The 25119-nt window shown below is 51.7% G+C and overlaps 3 protein-coding genes across 3 annotated transcripts in view; 1 reads left to right on the top strand and 2 right to left on the bottom strand.

The window, feature by feature from the left end:
• VOLCADRAFT_107894 (uncharacterized protein) overlaps positions 1–2785 on the top strand; it is a gene marked incomplete at its 5' end in the record, with an annotated part of 4831 nt that extends 2046 nt beyond the window's left edge. Inside the window, one exon of the mRNA XM_002957924.1 lies at positions 2755–2785. The remainder of the gene's footprint in view (positions 1–2754) is intronic.
• Positions 2786–4312: 1527 nt separating this feature from the next.
• VOLCADRAFT_107892 (uncharacterized protein) lies at positions 4313–4893 on the bottom strand (the record flags this gene model as incomplete). Its single annotated transcript, XM_002957897.1, has 3 exons — positions 4870–4893; positions 4549–4835; positions 4313–4528 (listed from the first exon to the last, which is right to left on the bottom strand). Coding segments are annotated over exons 2-3 (330 nt in total), but the record flags the coding sequence as incomplete, so codon positions are not given.
• Positions 4894–18424: 13531 nt separating this feature from the next.
• Positions 18425–19840, bottom strand: VOLCADRAFT_99116 (uncharacterized protein; the record flags this gene model as incomplete). The annotated part of the gene is made up of 2 exons (XM_002957896.1): positions 18425–18967; positions 19697–19840. 2 exons carry the CDS (start codon positions 19838–19840, stop codon positions 18425–18427), a joined length of 687 nt encoding a protein of 228 aa, XP_002957942.1.
• Positions 19841–25119: the final 5279 nt, after the last annotated feature.

Below are 25119 nucleotides of genomic sequence, written 5' to 3'. Positions count from 1 at the left end.
CCTGGCTTTTAGTAAGCTTGTCAATTTCGTCCAGTGGAGAGCTGCACATTGCCTGCCTGATGATGGTTTTTCATTGTATTTTTTCTTGAAGTCTTCGTAGTCTGCTGTCCTGCTGCTTAGGAGTCTTGAGCATTCTCCGATTGTGGTAGGCCAGTCACATGGCATGATTGACAAATCATTAATGTACGCTTGTTGTTTTGGGGTTCGTTCGTCATCGGGGCGTCGTGTGACGCGTGTTGTTATGGTGGTGGGCGGAGTGTGAAAACCAAGGCCTTCGTACTGCTGGACGGATAAACCCATGGCTTGAGCCTGAGACTGATGACTCGCAGCTGCTGCTAAAGTTGTGACGGTTGATGACATTGCAGGTGGGACGTGGGATAGGTGTCTAAGGTCATAGTAATGCAAAGACTGTGACAGGCAGTAAGACAGTAGCAGGAACAGGAACGTAAGCAGCCTAACATTAAAATGAATTATGGTGCTTAAGGGGGTACAAGTGCCATGAACATGTTTGGTGTCAGTTGGATGTCGATGGGGAGGATGTGCAGCTGCACAATATCCACAACTCGCGACAGTGCTACATATGCTTGCCCTAGTCAGTTCGTGTTTACTAACATTATAAGTCAATAATGACGGGATCCGTTATGGTATCGCCCTGCACTTTTGTGTACAGTTCTTGCAAAAGCAGGCACGACCTGGAACATTTTGTGTTCAAGCTTGGCACCATTCTTGTATTTGACCTCGCATATCCTTGGCAGGCGGATTATGGTTTGGGAGTCCAAAAGCTGGAGTGACAGCATGGATTCGGTGATTTCTTGCACGATTGCTTAAGCACCGTTTTCGATTTTTTGGGCCGACAGGTTCTTGGTAACCATGACCATCATGCCGGGAGCGAGGTAAAGGTGATCTAGGAGCACGTCTTGGTCTTGCATTGCTTTGTACAGATAAGCTACGTCTTCAGGCGCATACCTATTTCCTTTGTGAAGCTTGTCGGCAGCTGTAATATGCTGCAGTGGGTGTGTGCCATATCTTGGTTATACTTGTCGATTTTCGTTTGTTCCAGCTATGTGCCATGATTTTTTGGGTGCAACGAAATTTTGGGAAGACTTTACCACACGAGTCTGCAAAAGTGCCAGGATGGGTTCGGTTGGTGGCTATACCTTGATCACATTGAGTGCGTCAATCCATGCTTGATTATTAGGATTTTGTCGGTGATTTGTTCCTAGTTGAATTTCTTGAAACATGTGCCACATGGCCCAACTGTATGGCTGGTGTATGCATGCATCTTCGTCACACTTACGGTCACACACGGCGGCAAGCTGATGCTTGTCACCACGAAGGAGTATTAATTTTCCAGCAAAAGGAAGGGTGGATGGTATGTGTTTCATGGAATGGTAAAGCAGCTGCGCATGCGATACCCTGTGACTGGGGGTTCTGTAGTGGCGTGGTGGTTGTCGTGAACGGGTGAACCATTTGTTGCTGTGGCTGGGCAATTGTAGCGGCCGCAGAAATTTGTTGCTGTGTTGGGGTAGTGTCTATACCCAGCATTTCAGGGTACATGTCGACCGTAAAGTCGTCCACACGCCTGCGTATCCGCTGCTCGTTTTCATTGGTGGCAGATGTACCTGTTGAGACGATGCCATAAGTAAGAGGCGTTTATTTCGGTTATTAGGCAGCTGTGATGCACGGACAAGCGACCAATATTACCACTCATACAGAGTCATATTGCGAAGGGCACGGTATGTAAGAGAACATATACAATGGTTCTTACTACCAGAGACTGCTGTTAATTAGTTCGCGGTTCTCGATCAGTTATTGGAACAATGCGTTTGTACGCTACGAAAGCTACGTATGATACAATTCGAACACCCCAGTCATTTTATTACTCACCAGGTATTATCATGAGCAATAGTAGCAACCCAATAAGAAGGACAGCAGCGCCCAGCGCTGCAAATGATGTTGGATGTTTTCTCCGTTCATGATCGAGCAAGCGAGTATGTTGCACCGGCTTATGACGTTGCGTACTCGCTGACAGAGCTCCATGAATTGTTTGTCAAAAATTTCAAGAGCATACATAAACTATTCCACATTAATGAATGCCATCAACTACAGAGGGTATCGCATGCAGGTAAGCATGGTGAACGAGGAGCACAGATGAGAACGTATGCGCAGTAGAACCCGATCTCACCGGCAGCAAGGATGATGAGCGTTGCAGCGTAAACTGCTGCAAACGAAGTCGTGAAATGAGACATGGCTAATAAAGATGAACTGCTAATCGGACAGCACGTAATCGACTATTTCGAGAAATTCAGAATTCTGATAGAGACTTTGTTCATTTGCAGCCGGTAGAAGGCATAGTAATATACTCGGCGTCTTCGTACGACTAATACCGAAGCGCGCGAAAATGACTAGGGAGAATCTCCAACAAGTGCCTTTTACGACAGAGATTACGGATTTGCAGTTCGAAAATGACTAGCGAGACTCTCCCTAGGGGTGCCTGTACGACACGGATGAAAATGACTAGCGAGTTTCTCCCTACGGGTGCTTGTACGACAATGAAAATGACTAGCGGACGTAAGAAAGGCGGGGGCATCTAGGGGTGCCTGTACGACACGGATGAAAATGACTAGCGAGTTTCTCCCTACGGGTGCTTGTACGACAATGAAAATGACTAGCGGACGTAAGAAAGGCGGGGGCATCTACGGGTGCTTGTACGACAATGAAAATGACTAGCGGACGTAAGAAAGGCGGGGGCATTGAATGGTTCGGGACTCTGTGATGATTACTTATGGCTGCTTGCAAACAAATTGCGGGATGCGAGGCGATCGCATCTGAAGTGCACTCTTGCGTACTTCTGAAGTCGCAAGTCGCAAGTTGCAACTCGCAAGTTGCAAGTCGCAAGGAACACGCAAAATTTCTATTATGATATTCTATATACGCGAACACGTACGTGTGCATACTCAGTTGTAGAGCGGATCTCACAATGGGAGAAGTATTGAACCGTTACTACTACAGCAAACAAGTGCGCGAACGTGTTTGCCACCTCTCAGACGCTTGTGGAGCTGGTGCAGGCCGACGACCAAGAATTGCTCTCCGGTCTGGCCACCGCTATGACAAACTTACTGGGCACTCATTGGAGCGGCCCTGAGATTAGCCGTGCATTGTCTGAGCTGGGTTATGTCCGCAAGAAGGTTTTTACCAGGGCATTCGAGGCACGGGAATCAGCTCAGCTGGCATATCGCGAGCTTGTGTGACAATATGTTCAAATGGCCCAGAAGCCTCCCACTCTGTAACAATTCAATTCAATCTCGTGAGCTTGTGCGCGCGCGCGCGCGTGTGTGTGTGTGTGTGCGTGTGCGTGTGTGTGTGTGCGTGTGTTGCAAGTATTTTACCGTGCCTGACACTGGCCAGGGACTGCTGCCCAGCCCCAACGGAAAGACCACCTAAGCTCCTCCCGCAGACAGGAGAGGGGCGTAAGGGGCCTCTGTCCCCTCCTAAGCAGCCGAGAGCCGCAGGTCCACCAGTTCCGCTTTCCTCCCCCGGGGTTCAAGGCTCCGTCACGCGAGTTTGAGCACTGAGCCTGAAACACACAAGAAGACTGGCTCTTGGGGTGAAGATTCAAGAAGACCGAGGAAACCCGGAAACCCTGTACAGACCCTACCTCTCCCTATTACGGCACCAGGCCCTAATAGAAAGCTCGGTCTCTCACCTGATTCTCCATTGATTGCCTGCAACGGGTGCAGGGGAGCGGGCAGGGTTCATCATTTGTGCTGAAATCCATAATGACCACCTGAAATCGCCATGCCCCAATGTTTGCATCAAATGCTTAGACGTTTCCGGTTAGGCTGTTGGAAGTTAGAGATTAACTGACCTAACGGCCATGAGTGCACAGCGTGCACCTGCAGGCTTTGTGACTGCGGGGTGGTTGAAGACGAAATGCATGTCTTTGTGGAATACCCGGTGCACACTAGTACACGGGCATAGTACGAACGTGACCTCACATTTCAAGGGTGCAACATGCGCACGATTATGACCGAGGCCCCACCCCTGGCACTAGCCAGGTTCCTCTCGGAAGTCTGGGAGACCCGGCATGTTGCTCTAAGGCGCTTCGTGTACAAGCGGACGAGGGCGGACGACGATGGTCCACCATGTAACCGCCCTAAAAACGATTTACCACCCATGGGCCCCCCGGCTCTTACGGACACCCCCACACTTGTGCGGAACTTGCGCAGACTAGGCCAGTTCCTATCAATCCACCGCCGTTGCTAGGGATGCCTCGAGGCAGTGTGGTTGTTACAATGGGCTCCAGACTCACAAAGAGTACAGCCAGCGGGCCAGCAGGCCGTGCACTGCACCTGATACGATGAGGGCAAACAAGACTCCCACCCAGACCAGACAACGCAAGTCACCTAGACAGCCAAAAGCAAATGCAAGGGCAGGCTCAGAACCCGCAACCACAGGGGAATTTGCCATTAGACTCCCCAATTGGCGAAAGTCCTCGGAACCCAACCAGAAGGCCCATAAGCAAATACTGCAGTAAGTTCTTAGCAGCTGTTAAGAACTTGATGAGATACAATAAGCAAATACTGATAAGAACTAGATGAGGCGTGAGTGAGCTTGTGCGTATGAATAGCTACATTGCATTGCTCAGACAGACGGAGCCACATAGGCCGCAAGCCACTTCAGCATAGTTGCGCCTGCGATCGGCCATAGCCCGCAGACGCGGACGCCGCAAATGCTATCTGTTTACACCCTACAGGCGTGGTTCACGTACGTATTCGCGTATATAGAATATCATATAGAAATTTTGCGTGTTCCTTGCGACTTGCGACTTGCGACTTTAGCAGTACGCAAGAGTGCACTTCGCTTCGCACCCGCAATTTGTTATGCAAGCAGCCATAAAAAATAATACGGAAGTAGCAGGCGGGGGCCCATAACCATTTACCCTGCCTTTACTTCAATGTTGTCGGGCTGATGGACCATGTTTCAGGTCAGGTTGCTTTGTGTCAGGCTTGTCCGCTTGATCTGCCATAGCTGAACCAGAGTAACATCTATAGGTAAGGTACTAACGTGCAAGTATTATAATGCACAAGCCTCTGTTTCTGGCGATTCTAATGCAGGATCCAGGCTGTCGTACAGCTTTCTCATTCTAATCCCAGAAGCAGGCCCTTCTCATTTATAGGGTGATTTCTCTTTGGAATTATTCTACGTTAGAATTCTATTTCTAATGGTCGGCGCAACCCTACCCATGAGCTGAAGTGTATGAGCAAAATCGACCACGACAACAGACGACAACGTGCATGTTTGGTACTGGCTTTGACCACCACTTAAACACTTTCACCAGACGCTGTAAGATGCACCGCAAGTGACAGCACACCATGCAAGCAACTATGGACAACTAAACCATCCATCCTTAGTCTGTTGCAGTCCTGTCAGTATTCCCAATTCTGCACCTGCAGCCTCATTTTAAAGCAGAACACCCAATCCTAATCCTCCAACTGTGTTCCCAATCCTATGGCAGCGAGCTCATCCTAAACTTGCGAAAGCCTGCAATCCCCATCCTGTCGACCAGGGTCTCATCCCCATCCTTGGCCAGGGTTCCCAATCCCCTCCTTGGTCAAGGTTGCAATCCCCATCCCTCAGACAGGGATCCCGTCCCCATCCTCACCCCGACAGCAATCCCCATCAAAAAAGTAGTGTAGCACGCCTAATCCCTAATCCTTGCCTTGGGCCCCACATCCCATCCTGACGTCGTCACCCCTATTCCCCATCCCGCCTGACCAGTACCTGCCCCCAATCCCCCATCTTTGCAACCCTCTGGCTAAGTTGTTGGCAAACTTACCTCGCATTTTCAACCTTTGGTTCCCTTATGGAACAAAACTATGTGGTAAGCTCGTGTGGTGTGTAAATAATGATAATTGTGTGCCATAGTCAGTTGCTAGGTATGGGGAACTAAAGGGGAAGAAGAGCGTACGTGTCTTAACCTAGTTAAGCCTGGTTATGCCTTGGCATCCGGCCTAAGGCCGGATCGTAAAGCTAGTAAAGCGACAACGTGCACTAGGCTTCGGCCTCCGGCCTATTTAACCCAGTGCTACGCTGTAAGACTACAAACTAGGTGCAGAACAGTGAAGCTGCGTAGCACTGTTGTTGTAGCTCACAAACGGAGTTCCCCTAGAGATTGGCGGAGCTAAATTTGTAAAATAACGTCACGGACAGCAGTATAAGTACTGCTCTAAAAAAAAGCAAAGCCAACGTCGCACCGTATATAAATTTTGTAAACTACAACCAAATAAAAAGGCGCCATGAAATAAAATTTATTATAAGCACTCTTATTTTATATTTTCCTTTTCTATTAATAACATCTTAAAAAACAAACAAATTTACTTTAAGTACTGGAAAAACAAATAATGTAATATTTCAAGCCGAAGGCCGGATAGTGGACCCTTAACTACAATAAGCTACAAGGTTACGTAATTTGTGAAAAATTCGGTGTTCAAGCGCTCTTGTATTAGTTTGATTTGCGTCGCACGATCATATCTGGTTGGTTGTTTGCTGTTTGCTCCTATACGATGACTCGCTGTTTATGCTTTGGTTGTCTGCTATTATTGCTGTCGTTTCAATAGACGTTGGTAAAGTTTGTGCAACGCATTTGTCGGGTAGCCATTAGGTGTGCGTATCAGCGATGTCATGTTTGGCTCTGTTGCACTCATTTGGTTGACGCTGCGAATGGTATTGTTTGGTACATTATTGCACAAGCACTCCTGCACAACTGGTATTTGCACGCAAGGTCTTTGTTATGGGTGTTGTTGCGTTGCCGTCAATCCTATGTGAACGCACAGCGTGTTGGTGGAGGTCATGGTAGTTGATATGATGGCTGTATTTGTTTGCTTGCGTCGTTGCGTGCTACAGTTCGGGTGTATTTGACGTGTGGGTTTGTGGTGCGCGCCCAGGATTGACAGTGTTTCATCGGATGTCACACGGGTTTCAGCGCGGAGGTGTGTGATGATTTGTTATGCTATGGGCGCTGCGCTAGATGTTGTCGTGGACGTTTCAATTTATGTTTTGGTGTAGTGTGCGAGATGATGTCGTTTCACCCAGGTGTGCATTCATGGTGGCTTTGTCCGTGACGACACACTTGGTATGGGTGGGCGCACCAGCATGGTCGTGCATGTATGATGCAGCAGATGTTGTTGTGATATATATCTTATGTTATAGTTCATGTGAGACTGAACGACTCGAAGAAGACAGGCGTTACCCACCATCTAGGGTTAAAGAGACACAGCAACTAGAGTTACGCAAGCTCCATCTTCAACAAGCGGAGGGTGTGCGGGCGGGCTGGCAGACAGGCGCGTGCTGAACAATAAAAACAATACCAGCTGACCCGGTTAATTTATGCAATACATGGTGGCCGTGAGTGCACGGAGCCAATGCTAAACATGTAGCTATAGGTAAACAATTACCCACTGGGCTAACTAACCGCGGCCAGTCACATGGCATGACGGACATGTCGTTCAGGTAGGCTTCTTGCTTTTGAGTTCTTTCTTTGTCAGGGTGTCGTCTGCCGCGGCTTGGTGTTGCCCTGCTGGGGAATGACGGTTCGTGAAACCCAAGGCTCTGGTACTGCACAATGGATATCCCCATGGCTTGATCCTGGGACTGATGACTTGCTGCTGCTGCTGAAGGGTTGACGATTGTTGCAGTTGCAGGCGGGAGGTGGGACAGGTGTGTGAGACTGAGGTCATGGGATGAAGGTCATGAACAATTTGAGACCAGCAGGCAGTCAGCAGCAACAGCAGGAGCAATAGTACGATGCATGGTGTTTAAGGGGATATATGTGCCTTGAACATGTGTGTCAGTTGGATGTCGATGGGCAGGATGTGCAGCTGCTCAATACACACATCTCGCGACAGCGCCACATTTGCCTGCCTCAGCCGGTTCATGTTTGTGAAGTCAACTATGACGGGATCAGTGATGGTATCACCCTGCACCTTGTGTACAGTTCTTGAAAAGGAAGCGCTATATTGGGGACATTTTGCGTTTTAGCTTGGCGCCATTTTTGTATTTGACCTCGCATATCCTTAGCAGGCGAACGATGGCTTTGAAGAGCTGGAGTGACAGACGGTTTCGGTTACTGGACGATAGCCAAGGCACCGTTTTCGATTTTTGGGGAAGACAGGTTCTTGGTAACCATGACCGTCATGCCGGGTGTAACACCAAGTAATGAGTACTCAGGGAGATGCCAGGGGAGCAAATCCCTTCTTACATTCTGCCCCCCTTCAAGTGAACGTCCTCGGGCGCCCCCGGGCATATCCTGTAGGATTTAGGTTGTTATAGATCCCCTAGGATTTTGATAAATGTTCGCTATTGTGACATTTCGTCAGTCCCTGTCCTAAATGGGGGCCTCTGATTTTACTCAGCTGGTAGACTTCTCGCCCACCCGGGCATCCACCTTTGGGGTGAGAGTATGCTGCATCATGCCTGGTGTGCGATATGTTCACAACAGGATTCGGTCCGGGGAGCAGTGTTTTATATTTTCGTTTTGAGCCTAGTACCCTATAGTAATGGACTGGGTGTTCCTTGCGTTTACAATTCCTATTTGTATAGTCGCTGGGGGGGCTGCGCCCCCCCCAGACCCCCCCCTCAAAGGCCGTACGGTGTGCTGTAAACAACACCTGACGTCTGGAAACACACATGCCGTAACACCATCGTTCTGTGCACCTATCTGCATTTGTGCCAGTGTCTCTGTGAGCAGGGCGCGGAGCCACTTTGACTGTCCATAAACATCGTGAGCACGTGAAGGCAAAGATATATATATGTATGTATAGTCTTCCATAAGATAACTATCTCACATGCTATGTACAAATATGTACCCTTATGTACACTGTCGGCACCATCAACACCACTGCATTGCACCAGCCGCCGACCAGTTGCTGGCTAGGCCTCTGCACCACATCAGAAGCTAGTCACTCATTTGGTACCGCCCCTTGATCACGGCCTCACGCCACTTCTTCACCGCCACGTCGAAGGGGAACGTGGGCAGGTCCTGCGTGAACAGCTCCTGCGTAAACATCCTGACACAGAGCGCCAGGTGCTCGTCCAGGCGGTTGTGGACCTTGCTCTGCCGCAGCTGCTGCACAACTCCCCTCTCGGACTTGCTGAGTGCTCTGGACAAAAGGTTGTCGACCGTCCGCACTGTCAGCTAGTCACGCTCGTGCTGAAGGGCCCACGCTTCGTGGTTGCACATGGCTTCTTGGTGTTTTTTGGAGAGCTCGTGGCTTTTTAACATGGCCTGCCTGTCTCATGGTGATATCATCAAATATCTTATATATAAATAGTGTATAAGCTCCAAATGATCAGCTTTATATGTGCAGAAGGCATTTGGGGCGACTTATGGCCGAAGTAATAAACCAGTACGGCCAACTGACCCAACGATTCCATTTCTTCCAGGCTCAGACCCCCCATCTATTCCGACAAGCCGGGTGTCGGCTTCCTCGAAGCCGGAAAAAGGGCGGGCCCCCCTGCATCCGTACAGGCCGGTAGCTAGCGTGGCACGTGTGACAATTGACAGGTAGTGTCAACGCGGTGGGAGATGTGCTTTGTTGCAGCAGTGCTGATGGTGTGGGAGCTAAGCTTGCACCGGCGGAATCGTCAGCACCGCCTGCGGGCTCCACGCCAATCGCATCCATCCCTACAAATACGCGCTACAAGTACGCGCGTAGCGCGACCACCAGCATCTCGAGAGGCGTTTTCAGCGGCCAGCTACTACATCCCGGGTGCATGCCACGTGGACAGTGCGGGAGACCGCAATTCGGAATGCCCGTGCGGGCAAATGGTAACGAAAGCTGGGTGAAGTTCGGTTCTGTCTGTGATGTTTATCCCCGAAGCGCCAGCGGCCTCAGCAATACGCCTCACAGCCGCGAGCTTCATCGCGGCACACCGCTAAAGTAAATGTACAAACGAGCAGCTTGCGTATTTTATTGAGAAATGAAAGCAAATTTGTCGGCCTGCTGGTGGCAAGTCGGAGTGCCCGTGCGGGAAAATGGTAACACGAGCTGGGTGTTCAAGTTATAATACGCTGCCATCTCAGAATTCCATTTTGAGATACACGGCACCTTTTGAGATTAAATTTAGCCGAAGAGGCGTTGATCATCAATGCGACCGTATTCGGTTTGGCCGTCTGGCGTAATAATGGACCTCAAATTTTTATGCCAGGCGTATTGCGTATTAATACGCCGGGGTTCACGCCATGCCGTATTACAATACTCGTGACGTATTCCTTTTGCGCTATTCCGTCAGGGAATTCATGTTTTTCGCTTTTACAATGAAAGGCGTATTGCTTTAGTGTTTGGGAAACGATCTCTCACAAGATAAAATATGAATTCGGGCAACAGCCAGACCTGGACAGCCATCGAGCCATGTGCGCACACATTCGCGTCTGCATTCTAGCATTCCTAACAAACCGTGATTATCACAAATACTACAGCCCAAATAGAGATAGCTTGGGTGTCAGACTTCTTCGAAATAATCAAACACAGCACTAGGCTTAGGTCCCGGTTTAGCGCGTTTTGCTTCGCGCACGTTTTCCATTTCGCGGGTTGTTATTACAACAAGGTAAGTTGCAAACCCAATCATAAGCGAACCTATTACCTAATCCTAAGTATCAACTAAAGACACCAATGACTCGATATTTCTCAAAATCGGCGCGTTTTCAGACTGTACGACAACCCAACGACAAACAATACGCCGACAATACGCCGACAATACGCCAACAATACGCCAACGCATAAACAGGCCAACTGTCTGGCGTATTCGGCGTACTAATACGGCCGTATTAGCTGGCGTATTAATCTGGAATACGGTCGCATCCCTGCGTTGATGTGACTTTGAGATCGGTCAACGGAGGCAGCCAAAGTTGTTTGTGCTCATACGATCTTTGTTGGCTACAGGCGAAATACCTTGCGATAGAGAATGCTATATAGTACCTATAACGCGTTTCAGCCGGCCGAGATATTATGTTTGGTCCGTTACACACGGACACACGGACAATCGGACAACGGCAATCCTACAGGTCGGGGGCCCCCTGGGCGCTTCGCGCTGGGGCCCCGCCCCAAAAAGTAATCTATTACAAAAAAAACACTGCCGGGGAGTTCCCACCTCCTAGCAATTCGCACCAATGTAACACCAGGCAAAGGGTACTCAGGGAGATGCCAGGGGAGCTGATCCCTTCTTACACCGGGAGCGAGGTACAGGTTTTCCACAAGCAAGCCTTGGTCTTGCATTGCTTTGTTGAGGTAAGCTACATCGTCGGGCACATACCTGTATCCGTTGTGAAGCTTGTCGGCCGCTGCTGCAGTTGTCCTTCAAAGTGGGTGTGTGCCATGTCTTGGTTGTACTTGTTTGATTTCTTCGTTTGAGCCAGCAAGGTGCCACGATTTTCTGGGTGCAACGAAGTTTTGGGACGACTTGAACACACGCGTCTGCAAAAGTGCCAGGATGGGCTCGCTTGGAGGCACCACCCTGATCATGTTGAGTGTGTCAATCCATGCTTGGTTTGCGGGATTCTGTCGGTGATTTGGGCCAAGTTGAATTTCCCCAGCTTGCTTTCCCCGGCCCCGTCTTGCCGGCCCCGGCTTGCAACAAGGGCAGCATGTAAAGTACGTTCCACTGTTTCCCATCCCGAGCTGCCCGCCTCACTGCCGACAACAGAAGGTCATGTACGGTATAAGTTACGGGTAGCTGGCCAAAATTCAGAAATCCAAAAATTCTAGGCAGACAAAAGAAAGGGAGGGTGGGTGGGCTATCAAAAAGCCGCAAGTGATTCGCGCAAAATGATGTGGATCTCTGCTTCCAGCGCAAGTCATAGCAATGAACCTTTGGTGCGACTGGTGTGGACCAATCCCAGTAGGCCCGCCACCGGCAGCAGCCCCGAGGTAAGGCTAGAGATTTGGTGGAAAGTCCAGAAAGTATCGATGGATAAAACGAGACGCTACGCACACAGGCTGCTACTGTGAGTGAGAACCAAGCTGGGGCGCCCAGCTCCACAGCACATTCCGAAAGGCCGGCGGCGCTACCAAACACCACGGACCCTATCGTGGCAGCGTTCCTTCACTCACTAGAGGGTCGGCCTGGGGTTCCCCAAATGCCTAGCCTGGCACTGTTGTCTGCATATGAGACCATCTGCCAGCAATGGACCCCAGACAGCTGGCAGAAGATTCGGATGCAGTCGCACGAGCTGCACAGTTGGCTTGCCCAGCATCGGCCCAGGGTGAATCTACTAAACTGTGATCCCACGTCACTCCTGACGTTTTTCGAGGAACACTGGATCACCGTGCACCCAGGCCGGGTTCGTGTAGATCGCCGGCCTTGCCCTGCAACCTTGCAAGGGGCGATCTCCCACCTGTCAACAGGTTTCAATTTGCTAAACCGACGAGGACCGTACGATGCGACAGCCTCAACCGGCAATCCGTGCGAGTGTTCAGCCATTCGTGGCTACAGTAAGGGTTATCGGCAAATACTCACTCGGCAGGGTCACACCGAGCAGGGTGCCGTACCTCTTACGTACACTAAACTAGTAGATCTAAGTTCGTACTTGGAGCGGACACCTAGCTAGCAACACCAACAGCCCAATTTCCCGCATAACACTGCTGCGGGACCGGAGTATTTTCTGTCTGCTATGGAGCACGAGCATGCGTGGGCATGACTATGGAGAGCTTCGGCTGGACAATCTTCAGGACCCCGATCAAGTTCGGAGCCCATTCCGAGGCCTTCCGCTTCCTTTGCCCAGCGTGGACGGGCGAGTCCCTTCCAGTTGTCGTCTGCAAATCGCGAAGTTGGGAACGAAGACATACCGAGGCGTCCGGTCATGGGGGCAACTGGTGGAGCGAAGCAGCAATCCCGTGCTTTGTCCCTTGGGTGCTCTTTCAGTGTATCTTTCAACGTGTTCAGCATATCAAGTTCCTGTGACCGAGTACCTCTTCCGGCCCGTGGACACCGACGGGCGCCGATTCAAGGAAGCCCCGCTTTCGACGGAGGCTTTGGGAAGCCGCTTCAAACAACACCTAAGCGATAGTGGCCAGTATGGAGGCGAGAGTGTACATAGTTTCTGCCGCGGTAGTTTACAGCATGCCTTTAACGAGGGTGTGCCCCCTAGTGAATTATTGGTTAAAGCCCAAATGAAGTCTTTGGGCACCCTATGGCGGTACTTGGATCCGACCCGCCACATTCAGGAGCGCGGGGTAGAGGCGAGTGATAGTGACAGTGCAGACGAGTGAGTGCACCGCGGTGGGTGGGAAAAATTGAACACGGACCTGGGTGGGAACGCGGTGCACTCAAATTAGGCCTGCTTCCCACTCCAACACTTTGCCTAGCTTCTGCCAACAACGCTCTCCGGCTGCCTAATCAGTACAAATAAATTCCGTAATAGCACAACGCCTATCGTGCTCCTCTCCTTACTCCGCTCAAACAAACTCCACCACTCCTTGGACCCGTACAACCTTAGCAACCGCCACTACCGTATCCAGTACTTCTGAAATTGGCATAACTGAAGCCAAAGCGCTCGTCCACCGTACACAACCAAAGTAGCTGGGCGCACGCCAGCAACGAGGGCAGCATGTAAAGTACGTTCCACTGTTTCCCATCCCGAGCTGCCCGCCTCACCGCCCCAGCCACCCGCGCACAGCGTGCATCTCCTACTCCGTTCTATATTCCACCAATTCTTCCACCCCTTCTCCTCCCCAGCCACCCGCGCACAGCGCGCATCTCCTACTCCCTTCTAAACTCCACCAATCCTTCCAGCCCTTCTTCCCCCCCAGCCACCGGTGCACAGCACGCCTCTCCTACTCTCCTACTCCACCCTTTTCCCCCGGTCTAACGCCGCGAGAAAGCCAAACGGTTGGTCCCGCACATGTATTGGATGAATTGAGGGACAGCTGAGCGTCGCAAATGTTCTTCTACCAGATGACAATATACGCGCACACCCGGTAGTGGGGTGCATGTGGCTGCCTTCGTCCCGTCAGGGCCCCCGGCAGGAACAGGTCCTCTCGATGCGGCAAACGCCAAACCTCACGCACCGGCAAGCGACGTAAAAGGGCTACCCACCACCTAGGACAAACAGGCAATATAATGATGCAGTCGGGCTTGTCCGAGAGAACTTTTGCCAGCACCCGGCCCGCTTGGGAGAAGGGGGGATTCATGTAGAGAAGAGAGGGAGGGTCCTTTCTCGTGGAGACCCAGGATTGAGCGAAAGCGTCGACGCCAAGGCATCCCGGATTCTCACAGGTCGCTTCATCGACCTCACTAATTGCCGCAATAACCCTTTTTAGCACAGGCCCATCCACGTTCAAACGGAGCACCAACTCACTGGGTTGGTATGCTGCTGTTGCTGTTGACCCTTGGAGTGTTGCAGTGGCAGGGCATGGCTTTGAAGACACCTTAGGTGGTGGGTAGACATTATTGCTGATTTCCATGGGTTGGAAGGACACCGGAGTAGCTTGATGAGTGAGAGTGGCATGCACGGATGCCACCACCTCATTGATTGTCTCAGAGGCTGTGCCCGGAGGCTGGGTGCAGCGGTTGAAGGATGCGTTGGCGTTGCACCGGTGCGGCACGTACACCTCTTCATCATCCTCGGTGTCCTCCTCATCATGCTGCACAGCACCGACAGCCACTGCTCGGTGCTGGCGTGGTGCGGCACCACGCTCACGATTCTGCTGTGCCTGCTCTTTGTTAGCTTGGAACAGCACCTGGAGTGCCTTAAGAGGAGGCTCCCAGCCGGGTGGCGCCAATTGTGGGTGGAGCACCCAGCAGCTTGGCTCATCATGACCATACCGTCCACAATACTCGCAGGGCGGACCATCGTACATGCGGGGACGCCTATTGGAAGCACCCCCATTGTTGATATTGCCACCGCCACCTCGGTTCTGCCGCCGTTGCTGATTGGCAGCATACTTCGTGGCTGGGGCATGCTGCTCAGATGTAGAGACCATAGCAGCACGACTCACGCCTAATGCAGTCTGTACTGCTGCGGTGATCATCACCGCCAATTCATCAGGTTGATGGGAACCCGTAGCTGCGGCGCTCTTGCCACTTCCTGTTGTGCGACCATTTAGAACCCAGCAATCCTTGCTGTCATGGGAGCTGTTGGCGCCATGGTGCTTGCAATAGAACTTAGACTGGCCGGAGCCGCTGTCTTTGCTTTTGCTTGGCTGCTTGCGCAGCCGTTTCTCCTTTTCACTCATAATAGCTTGCTTGGACCCGGAGGCGTGATCGCTGCTGGAATGTCGTTCCCGCTCGGCCTGGGCTTGCTGCAGGTTGATCCAGATTGTTTCAGTGTCCGTTGCAATGCTGTTCAGTTGAGCATACCATCCCTCACGTGGGGTGAGCTCGTACTTGGTTCTGATGCGCTCCCTTACTGCTGGATCTAGGCCTTCAATGTAGCACTCCGCAATAACCGCACAGGAGTATGAGTCTCGAATGTACGGCTCGAGCTCCCGTATTTGCTGCAGGTACAGCTGTGGCGAACCGTTGTCCTGCCTAGTCCGCAAATACTCCAGAACCTTGGCTGTCTTACGCTGATGAGCAAAAGATTCGTCTAATTTTTCGAGATAATACTCGAGAAGGCTTTCACCATCCAATGCTGGCTCGATAGCATTGTGCACTGCCGCTGACACATCCCCTCCCTCTGCACTAGCTGCCTGGGCAGCTGCCGTGCAGCGGCGGCTGAACCATGCACGAGCATCCTTGACTAACATATGTAGTTGCTGCTTATGCCAGATGTCATACATAGTACCTGGTGTAGGAAAGGTGTTGATCAAGTCGAGAGCTTCATCAACGGGCACCTGTCCTTTGTTGAGTCGGAAGCATGCGTGCAGAGTTTGCATTGCATGCAGCACCCCCCGCTTGAAGGCAGGGAACTCCTCGTGTCGAAAACGGAGCATGGTGGGCCCCGACCACGAAGAGTCGGTATTCTCCATTTCGGTATCGCTGTACCAAGGGCTGATAGAAGGTGAAGACTGTACGGATCCTCCTGAGGGTTTGCTTGGAAGTGGAAACTGCTGAGGTACCGAAGTTACTGCTGAGGAGGCTCGGCTGTGTAGCCGAAAGGTTGGTCCTAGCTCTGAATCAGGCGAGTGGCTGTGTTCACTCTCTGCTACTTCGGCTGCGTCCTCTTGCTCCAAATCACGGCTGCTGCCTGCATGCTCGACACGTGCTCCTGATGCGAGGCTGTTGCTCAACCCTGATGCAGTACCGGAGTACTCAGGGTTCTCAAGCCACAGCACCTCCTGCTCCTGCTCATGCTTCTCAGTGACGGGTTCCAGTCCTGGGTGAGGCTGCTGCTGCTGCTGAGCAGGGAGGGGCGGACCCTTCTTCACTCCCTTTTGTTGCTTTGTGTGACCTTTCCTAGGGCGCGCTGGCGCAGTTGAATGCTTGATGGACCCTGGGGGCCGAGCTGAGCGGTGGGGATTGACACGATGTAGAGAGTCCGCCAGCGCTCAAAGGATGACGAGACTCTTACAAGGCTCTAGTGAGAGCGCAGTGTTCAGTGATGTCTGGGGACACTATTTCACTGGTGAGTCTGTACGGCCGGAGCCTGTGTGCATGTACAATAGTCCTGGGACACACACCAATGCTCGGAGCGCTTGGTGGCTGAGTACGGCAAAGATTAATAGTTCTCTAACAGCTAGGGCTCGGCACACGGATGCACCAATAGAGCCACCACTAGCTGGTTCCACACTTAATAAAATCACACAAATGTGCACGATGGGCGCGTGGAGTGCCAGACAACACCCAGGAGCTCGGAAGCTCCACATTGAAAGGATTTTTGGCTACGAATCCTGACTCACTGCTAGCCAGATCAACCACGCCAAAAGCTCACAAGCTGGACAATAACAGCAGCTTTGCGGCAAATCAAAAGAAAATAAGAACGCGACAAGTACGGCACTGATGCCACGGATGGCTGCCGCCGGAGGGTTGACGCGCCTGCGCTTCTCGCGCTGGTCGGAACCAGGCGAAGAAGTAACCTGAGGCCGATTAATACTGCGTATTCGATGTGCCTCGGAAGGCTGACGAGCTGTGTTGGCTTAGTGCGCGGACGCGAAAAGCCTAGCTCAATAGATGGGTGACACCACTTGGAAAATATACAGCGACGGATCGCTTTCAACAATAGCTGCACAATAAACTCGGGGTACTGGCGCCCGATCCCTTGCTTCTCACGGCCGCCTACTTCAGGACGACTCGCCGACCTTCTCCGTCGTTTGGCTATAGGTAATGATGATTATACAATAGGAGCTTTCCTTAAAGCTCCGGCTTGACTTGGCTGACTTACTCCAGCTTACTTAACTTGATGAGCGCGATCGCGGTAGGCGAGGACGGACTGGGAACAGATCCCTGTCGAGCCTAGAGGTATAAGCACTAAGGGCGGACCTTATGGAATGCTGTGTATATGCCCTCTGTCAATCCTGCTCTGATGCGCGTCTCGAGGTAGGGTAGGATCACAGTCTTGTTACACCAAAACAGGCCTATCAACCCTCCTATGATTATATTATCCTTAATAATCAATGGTCTGTTCGCTCACGAAGAGTTGCTTCGAGAGCCAAACGACAAATTTTGGCTTCTTCGCACTCGCATTTATGGCGAAGCATCGACTGATCCACGCCGGGCCTTATCACCCGAGGCCCTGGATACGTAACGTTGACCGGCGAGCCGTTATCCCCGTTGTTGTTTGTTTTACCAATGTATGTTTTGCTTTGCTGTTTTGTGGCGATGGCAAACTTTACTGGCATTGCGGCGCGCGACGCGTGGTTTTCGCGATGCAAGCAGATGGCGCGGGTCCAGGACAAACTCCATGGCTTAGTTTATTTCCGTTTACAGCTATGTTTTCTGTAACCCTATAAGTCTATTTCTGGGCCTGATGCTGTGTCCCGGGACGGTCGCGCTTTCATGGCACCGGCAACTGCGGTGGCGCCTTGCAAGTTCAGTTCAGTTTTCTTAAATATAACAAATAAAACATCACAGTACTAGAGAAGCAGTTTGTTTGAGGAAGTACATGAAAGCGGTACCAACTAACTCCAGGGTGGGGCTCACTTCGAGTCAGCTGACTCGACCAGAGGTCGGCAAATCGGTTTCTACGGCTGCGGGAGGGCATAATTTCGGTCAATAAACCTCCACGTTCCGTACACATTGCAGGCCGATCGTTTTACAGGGGGGGAACAAGGGGTCGTTGCAAAGCAAGTTCTTGCGCCATGAAGTTAGCATCGCCCCCGAGCTATTCATCGCCGACCGCATGCGGTTGAAGTGCGGGTCGTGAAGGATATTCTCGACCTTATCGGTGATGTGCGTGTAGAGGTGCATCCTAGTGGAGGACTTGTACTTGGCCATTGCCCCCTTCAATATTGCATCCTCCTTCTTCAAGGACCCGACATACTCAGCTTCACAAAAAGACCCTCGTTGAACTTAAGCCGGTGATGTTTGGTACTTTAAGCCAGTCCATGTATTCACAGATCGTTGGGAAGTGAGTGAAAGGCATGGCTTGGTACAGGACCATGTATGCACCACAAAACAGAGCCAACAAGGGATTGTCGGCAACCTCGGTCATGGCCAGGTGCTTGTCAGTTTGCTGTTGCTGCGGATCTTGCGTGTACTGGTCTACAGCCGCTTTGTGGGAGTAGGAGGCCTCGTGCCGGGTGTAAGCTGAGCGATCCCAGTTCGTGTGGGAAATGGTGGCGTTACTCTCCTTATGTGTGTCACAAAAAAAGCAGATGACCGTCGTCGAGCCCTGGAGTGCATAGGCCCAGCTCTTGAAATCACCACCACAAGCGTCAGTCAGCCAAACAATGTCCTCGTTGGGATTATGAGGCCGCTCAAACCCCGGGGGGACACCAACGGCATCGATCTTATTGGTGGACTTGGTGCGCTTCCGTTGCGGGTTGGCGGTGGCATTGGGAGTGGCGGGGGGCAGGCGTATTGCCGGCTGCTGTTCGGGAGCGGTGGTGTTGGGGGTGGCAGGCAGGAGAGGTGCTGGCTGCTGAGTGGGACCGGTGGCGGCAGTGTTGGCTTGAGTGCGCCTTTTCTTCTGTGGAGGAAGGGCCACGGTGCTGGCGTTTCTGGAAGTGGGAGGTGGTGGTGCTGGGAAAAGTAGACCTGGAGCTTCACTGGCGCTGCCCGATGGCCCAAGTAAGGCTCTTCCGCCTCAATATATGTTGCTGGGGGATCAGCAGTGGCTTTACGACCGGTCAGCGTGCCGGCCAACGTGCGTTGTCAACCGCTGGAAATTTCTGCACGCGTTTCCTTCGTTCCCCGGCGAGATGCCGCCGACATGCCGCGGTCAGCAGTTAAAAGTATGCTGAAAATACAAGCAATATGATGAAGATTATGTATAGGATAGGCCACATGGGACCAATATCTGGTATGCCAAAGTCCACAATTGACCAAGTCAAGTGCTGCGGCAGCTGCAAGTCATCGGTACAGACGCTAGAGATGTAATAATTCATCAGTGATAACCGTCACCGAATTGTGTAGAGGTGGTCGTGACATTCTTTTACAAAGTCAAACACAGAGTTCGAGTCCAGCGTGCGGCCCTACGGGCCGCAATAGAGGCTTCAATCACGTCTTTCGGTCGAATTTTGGTCATTTGGGTCCCGCAGCAGGGGCCTTAAGCCGAATTTCGGCTGCGGGTACTGTGTTACGGACCCGCAGGACCCACCGGATTTGCCGACCTCTGGACTCGACTGCAGTCTGGGGGCCCTGCAGCTGCAGGGCCCCCAGGACTGCGTGCGAATCGTTGGGTCAGTTGGCCGTACTGGTTCATTACTTCGGCCAAAAGTCGCCCCAAATGCCTTCTGCACATATAAAGCTGACCATTTGGAGCTTATACACTATTTATATATAAGATATTTGATGATATCACCATGAGACGGCCCGCTGTTGCATTCAACTTAGGTCAACGGGGCATTCGTTCATTCTTGACCAAAGCAAACGGCTCAGAAACTCCGCAGACGAAATGCCCCAAACACTTAGAAGAAAAATTAGATAATACAGAAGACAAGGATAGGCATGCCGCAGTTCCTGAAGACATCGTAGTCGGGCCTCCTTGCGCTTGAAGTCAGTGAAGCCAGCGATTTGAGCGAAGTTGAGGATCCCCCGGCGAAGCGGCCACACACAACTACAGCAATCAGCGACTCAGATGCTGACCAGCTTGATTCTGACGAGGAAGGGCCACCGCCCCAAGATGTCGCCACGGCACCACTGCCACCTTCAAGGGCGGGTGCTTCGCAGCACACACTGCTGGTGATTCAAAAGCAGGCGCGGCGCCAGCAAACACAGCGTGTGCTGAAAGGCCAAAGTGATGGGAGCTGGAGGGAGTGCGTCGCTTCCAGGTGCACTGGACAGCTTTGTTCGAATGGGCTGAGTGTGTTGCACCGGATGTGGAGGCTGGCGAGGTACACAACCGCCGGTGCGGTCCCTGCTCCCTCAGCCGGCGGCGGGACGTCATGATGGATGCCAGGCAGGCCACGCTGAAAAGCCACAAGCTTTCCAAAAAACACCAAGAAGCCATGTGCAACCACGAAGCACGGGCCCTTCAGCACGAGCGGGACTAGCCGACAGTGTGGACGGTCGACAACCTTTTGTCCAGAGCACTCAGCAAGTCTGAGAGGGGAGTTGTGCAGCAGCTGCGGCAGCTCTTCTTCATGCTGGATCACAGGCGCCCCATCCTCGACTATGTCGGCTCTAAGGACCTGTTCCAGGTGCTGGATGTGCCACACTACCATGATAAGCACTGGAGCTGGAACAGTGCCTGGCAGCTTGCCGAGGCCCTGGATGCGGTGCTCGTGGATGAAATCCTTGGCCAGAACCAGGGCCAAGGCCGTGGGCCACCTTTCCATCTCAGTAGTGGTAATCCGTCGCAGATGTACGGTCCAGGGCGAGGGCGGGGTCGCGGCTGGTCGGGGTGGTGACTTCAGCTTGCCAGTGTAGCTGATCTGGTGCATTGGCTGGCCAAGTGCTGGAATGAACATAGATTTTGGATGAATAACAACAGACGGACGGTTTTGTTTTAAGCATGCGTTATGGTGTGTGCAAGTGCGGACCTTGCCATTTTTTCATTACTGCTGTAAGGGGTGCTCCTTTAAAAAGCACGGAGTGCGGTATCCATCGCAGCAGTTCTACGATCCTAGCGAGACTGGCAAGAAGGCAGCTCTGCACAATCGCGGTAACGAATGTACACCAACATTGCCAGTCTTACATCCCCACAGCATTTTTATGGACGGAGGGCTTGGCTCAAGGAGTATTATATAACGGTCCGTTGTTCTATTTGCCTGTCGGCCGCGCGTTTGGGCTTGAGCATGATTTAGTACGGCACGCGGGGTCACAGGAGGTTAGGACACAAGGTCAGGGAGAGCAATTCTTTGGGCTGCCGGCCGGTCGCACAATTCCTGTGCTTCCCTAAATCGACACCCCGAACAGGTCAATTCAGACTGTCGGAATGTCCCTCAGGCCAATTCGTGTCCCTGTCAGGCCAATTCAAGGGCCTGTCCCGGCAACTTGTCCCCGGTGTAGACCCCATTCCAATTTAAACCCGAAAATTCTCAGCCAGGCATCCGGAATCGCGGGACTTAAAGGAATTTTATGAAAGCTCTGCAAGGGGAACACTTACAAGTACGGTTGGCAAAAACACTATATTCGAAAACCCAAATAGCATAGTATAGTAAGAAATAGTACTATTTCTAGTAATTGTATTGTGGTTACAGTATTTCCGCCGCCGACGCGGCGGGTGCCCTCACGAGCCGTGAGGCTCCAGAGCACGCTGTTGACGCTCATCAAAAACCTCAGTAAGGAAAGTAGCGATTTTCCTCGGATTGGTATTAAGAAATACCTTGCGCATATCAGTATCTTCAACGTTAATCAGAAACCTATTACGCAACTCAGTATACGCCTCACACTCCATGAGCACATGATATTCATCCTCAACCTTACCCGACGTACAGACCTGACACGTACGGCACTCTCTCGGCCTATGGTGTCCTTTGTTGACCTCCAAAGGCCAACAACAAAGACGGAATTTGGCAACCATACGCAACTGGTTGACCGGCAAATAAACACGCAAATAGCCTGTGGGATCGGAGCCCTCTCTTGCTGGTGAAGGGGAGCCCATCCAGTTATGATACCTGCAAAGCGAAACCCCTTTACCTTGGAACACACGCGGATCACCCCCTTGGCTGAACTGATCCCAGTCACTTAAAAGGAACGCAGATAACCTCTCCAGAACCTCACCCACTCGAATCAACTGAGACGAGTATACATCTACCTTCTGAGAAACGGAGTCACACGCCGGCCACTCATGGCCCAACCAACGCAAAATGATGAGCACTTTAGACGACCAGCAATCCACTTTGAGATCAGACAGAAGAGCCAGACGGAGATCATCTACTAACACGTCATGATAGACCGACCCACGGGACTTGACTATCTTATTCCAGAAACACAACGCAAGGCGTAACCAAAAGTACTGCAAAGGCAACTGAGACAGCTCCCTGTACAACAGCTTGTAAGTGTACCTGCTTGAGCCCAGCACAACGTAAACAGAAGTCACGCTGGACCTGGACCATACCATCTTCCAAAGCCAAATCAAAATATGACTTACCAGCGGGTAAAACACCTTTACCTAACCGCAGGACGGAGACAATCCTATCAGGACCCCAGACCTCAGCACCATAACAGAGAACCGAACGGACCTGGGTGTCGAACGCTTGAAGCCGAACGGCAGGAGCCCACACCCTGTTCTCATCCAACCGATTACTAAGACCGAACATAGCCCGTCGCCCTGCTTCCAAAAGTTCGTTGACACAACTCGCAAACGGGGACGCAGGGCCCCAATAGAGACCCAAGTACCTAACGCGACCACACCAGTTAATAGGACTAGGAACAAGTAAACTACCAACCATGGGTGGGTGCCAAAGCGACCCATCAGTACGGAGAGGAAGCATGAGCCTCACCCCCTCAAACGCCCTCTTAACGACATCAACGGAAGCAGCCACAACAAGGGCCTCACATTTCCGAACGTTGCAGCGCATACCAAAAGCAGCACAGAACTCAATAAGCAGCTTAAGCGAGAACTGGAGGCGTGCCAACGAGGTCGCGAACAAAGTAAGGTCGTCTGCATAGAACAACAGAGGCAACCGACGATCATTAATGACAGGACATTCGTGTGCACATGATAACTTGAACACCCAGCTTGTGTTACCAGTTGCCCGCACGGGCATTCCAACTTGCCACCAGCAGGCTGACAAGTTTGCTTTCATTCCTCTATGAAATACGCAAGCTGCTCATTTGTACATTTACTTTAGCCAATGCTCGGGGCCTCTGGAGACTTGCGGTGTGCCGTGATGAAGCTCACGGTTGTGGGGCGGATTGCTGAGGCCGCTGGCGCTTCGGGGATAAACATCATAGACCGCATCGAACTTCACCCAGCTTGTGTTACCATTTGCCTGCACCGGCATTCCGACTTGCGGTCTGCCGCATTAGACATGCGGCATGCACCCGGGATGGATGCGATTCACATGGAGCCCGCAGAGGGTGCCAACGATTCCGCCGGTGCAAGCTTAGCTCCCAAACCATCAGCACTGCTGCAACAAAGCACATCTCCCACCGCGTTGACACTACCCATCAATTGCCACGCTAGCTACCAGCCTGTATGGATGCACCCGCCTTTTTTCCAGCTTCGAGGAAGCCGACACCCGACTTGTCGCCTCTACCTATCCTATATGTCACACACGGGACAGGATGAGGGGCACGCTACATGCTGCCAAGTCAAAACGGTAGGTCACATAACTAGGTAGGCTATGAAGGCCCTGAAACCAGACAGCACCTAGAACACAAGTAATTCCTAGTCATTGGCCCACTTAAGCCTGCATACATACAGAGTATGGTTCAACACAACATACCAACGGGTTGTATGACAAATGAACCTTCTGCATTATTATTAAGCACAACACACAGGCTAGGAAACTATCTACCCTAAGTGTATTTCCTGTCCATCCTCCCTGCGAGCTTTAGATTCATGCAACCGCAAAACTGAACGACCAAGTATTACCTCCTTGCATTCTAGCTCGCACAAGCAATTGCCGTACTCCCGTGATTTGAGCTTAAGGACTTGGTTCCTTTCCGGGAGCGGTGCAAGTATATGTCTCCATGGAACCACAAGGGGTTGGCTGCACCAACCTATGAATTCTTGGGAACAACCAGAGGTCTGCAAAGTGGTCCTGATCCTCTAACCCAGGGGGTGGGTACCGGTCAGCAATCCTCTAATCTCAACAGGGGTGGACCACTTCTAATTCCTAATCCCGGAATGGTGGTCTTATCCACATCCTAGGGGCGGGGTCGTAATCCATATCCCGTTGCAGTATCCCAATCCTAATCCTGGGGCCGGACCACAATCCTAATCATGGGGCTGGTGTCCCAATCCTAATCCTGTTGGCCGTGTCGTAATCCTTGTTGTGAAGCTGTGTTGCAATTGTAATCGTGTGACTCGGTAACCTTAATGTTGGGGACCCAACCCTAATCCAAGGGTGCCGTGACACCAAAATACACACTGCCATACAGGCGCAAGGCAATGGCAATGCAAGTGCGTAAGAGGAGAAACTATATCCAATTTTCCAGAACGGCCTTTTAGTGCGTGCCGTCAGCAGTTATGTGATACAGGTCGGTCCGCTATATTTTCCGTAAGTGCAAAGTTGGACAAAATGAAGCTGTTTGCCCCCAATGTGCGAATGCGGTGCTTTGCAACCCAAGTCCGAGCAATTCTGTTGTATGGCTGTCAGGCGTGGGGCCCTTTTGCGCTGGCAGAGGTCATGGACAGGGTGGGAAGGCGGCAGGATAAAGCCAACCTTGCGGAGGGCATGTTCGAAGCCTGTTTGAAGGATAGCGCAGTCCAGCTGCAGATTTTATTCATGAGGCAGGTAGTGGGGACGGCATGGCCATCCCACAGGCTGTTGTATGTGGAGCTGGCTGAACTCCCCTTACAATATTACATGGCGAAGCAGATCCTCCATTTCTGGAACCACCTTCAAAAGCAAGTGGGATCCATTGCTCATGCAGTTTTACGGCAGGAGATAACCGATGCCCTGACCA

The sequence above is a fragment of the Volvox carteri genome, assembly GCF_000143455.1.
Source record: "Volvox carteri f. nagariensis unplaced genomic scaffold VOLCAscaffold_82, whole genome shotgun sequence".
Lineage (NCBI taxonomy): Eukaryota > Viridiplantae > Chlorophyta > Chlorophyceae > Chlamydomonadales > Volvocaceae > Volvox > Volvox carteri.
Note: the sequence above shows the minus strand (reverse complement) of the source record. Positions and strands in the feature narration are given on the sequence as shown.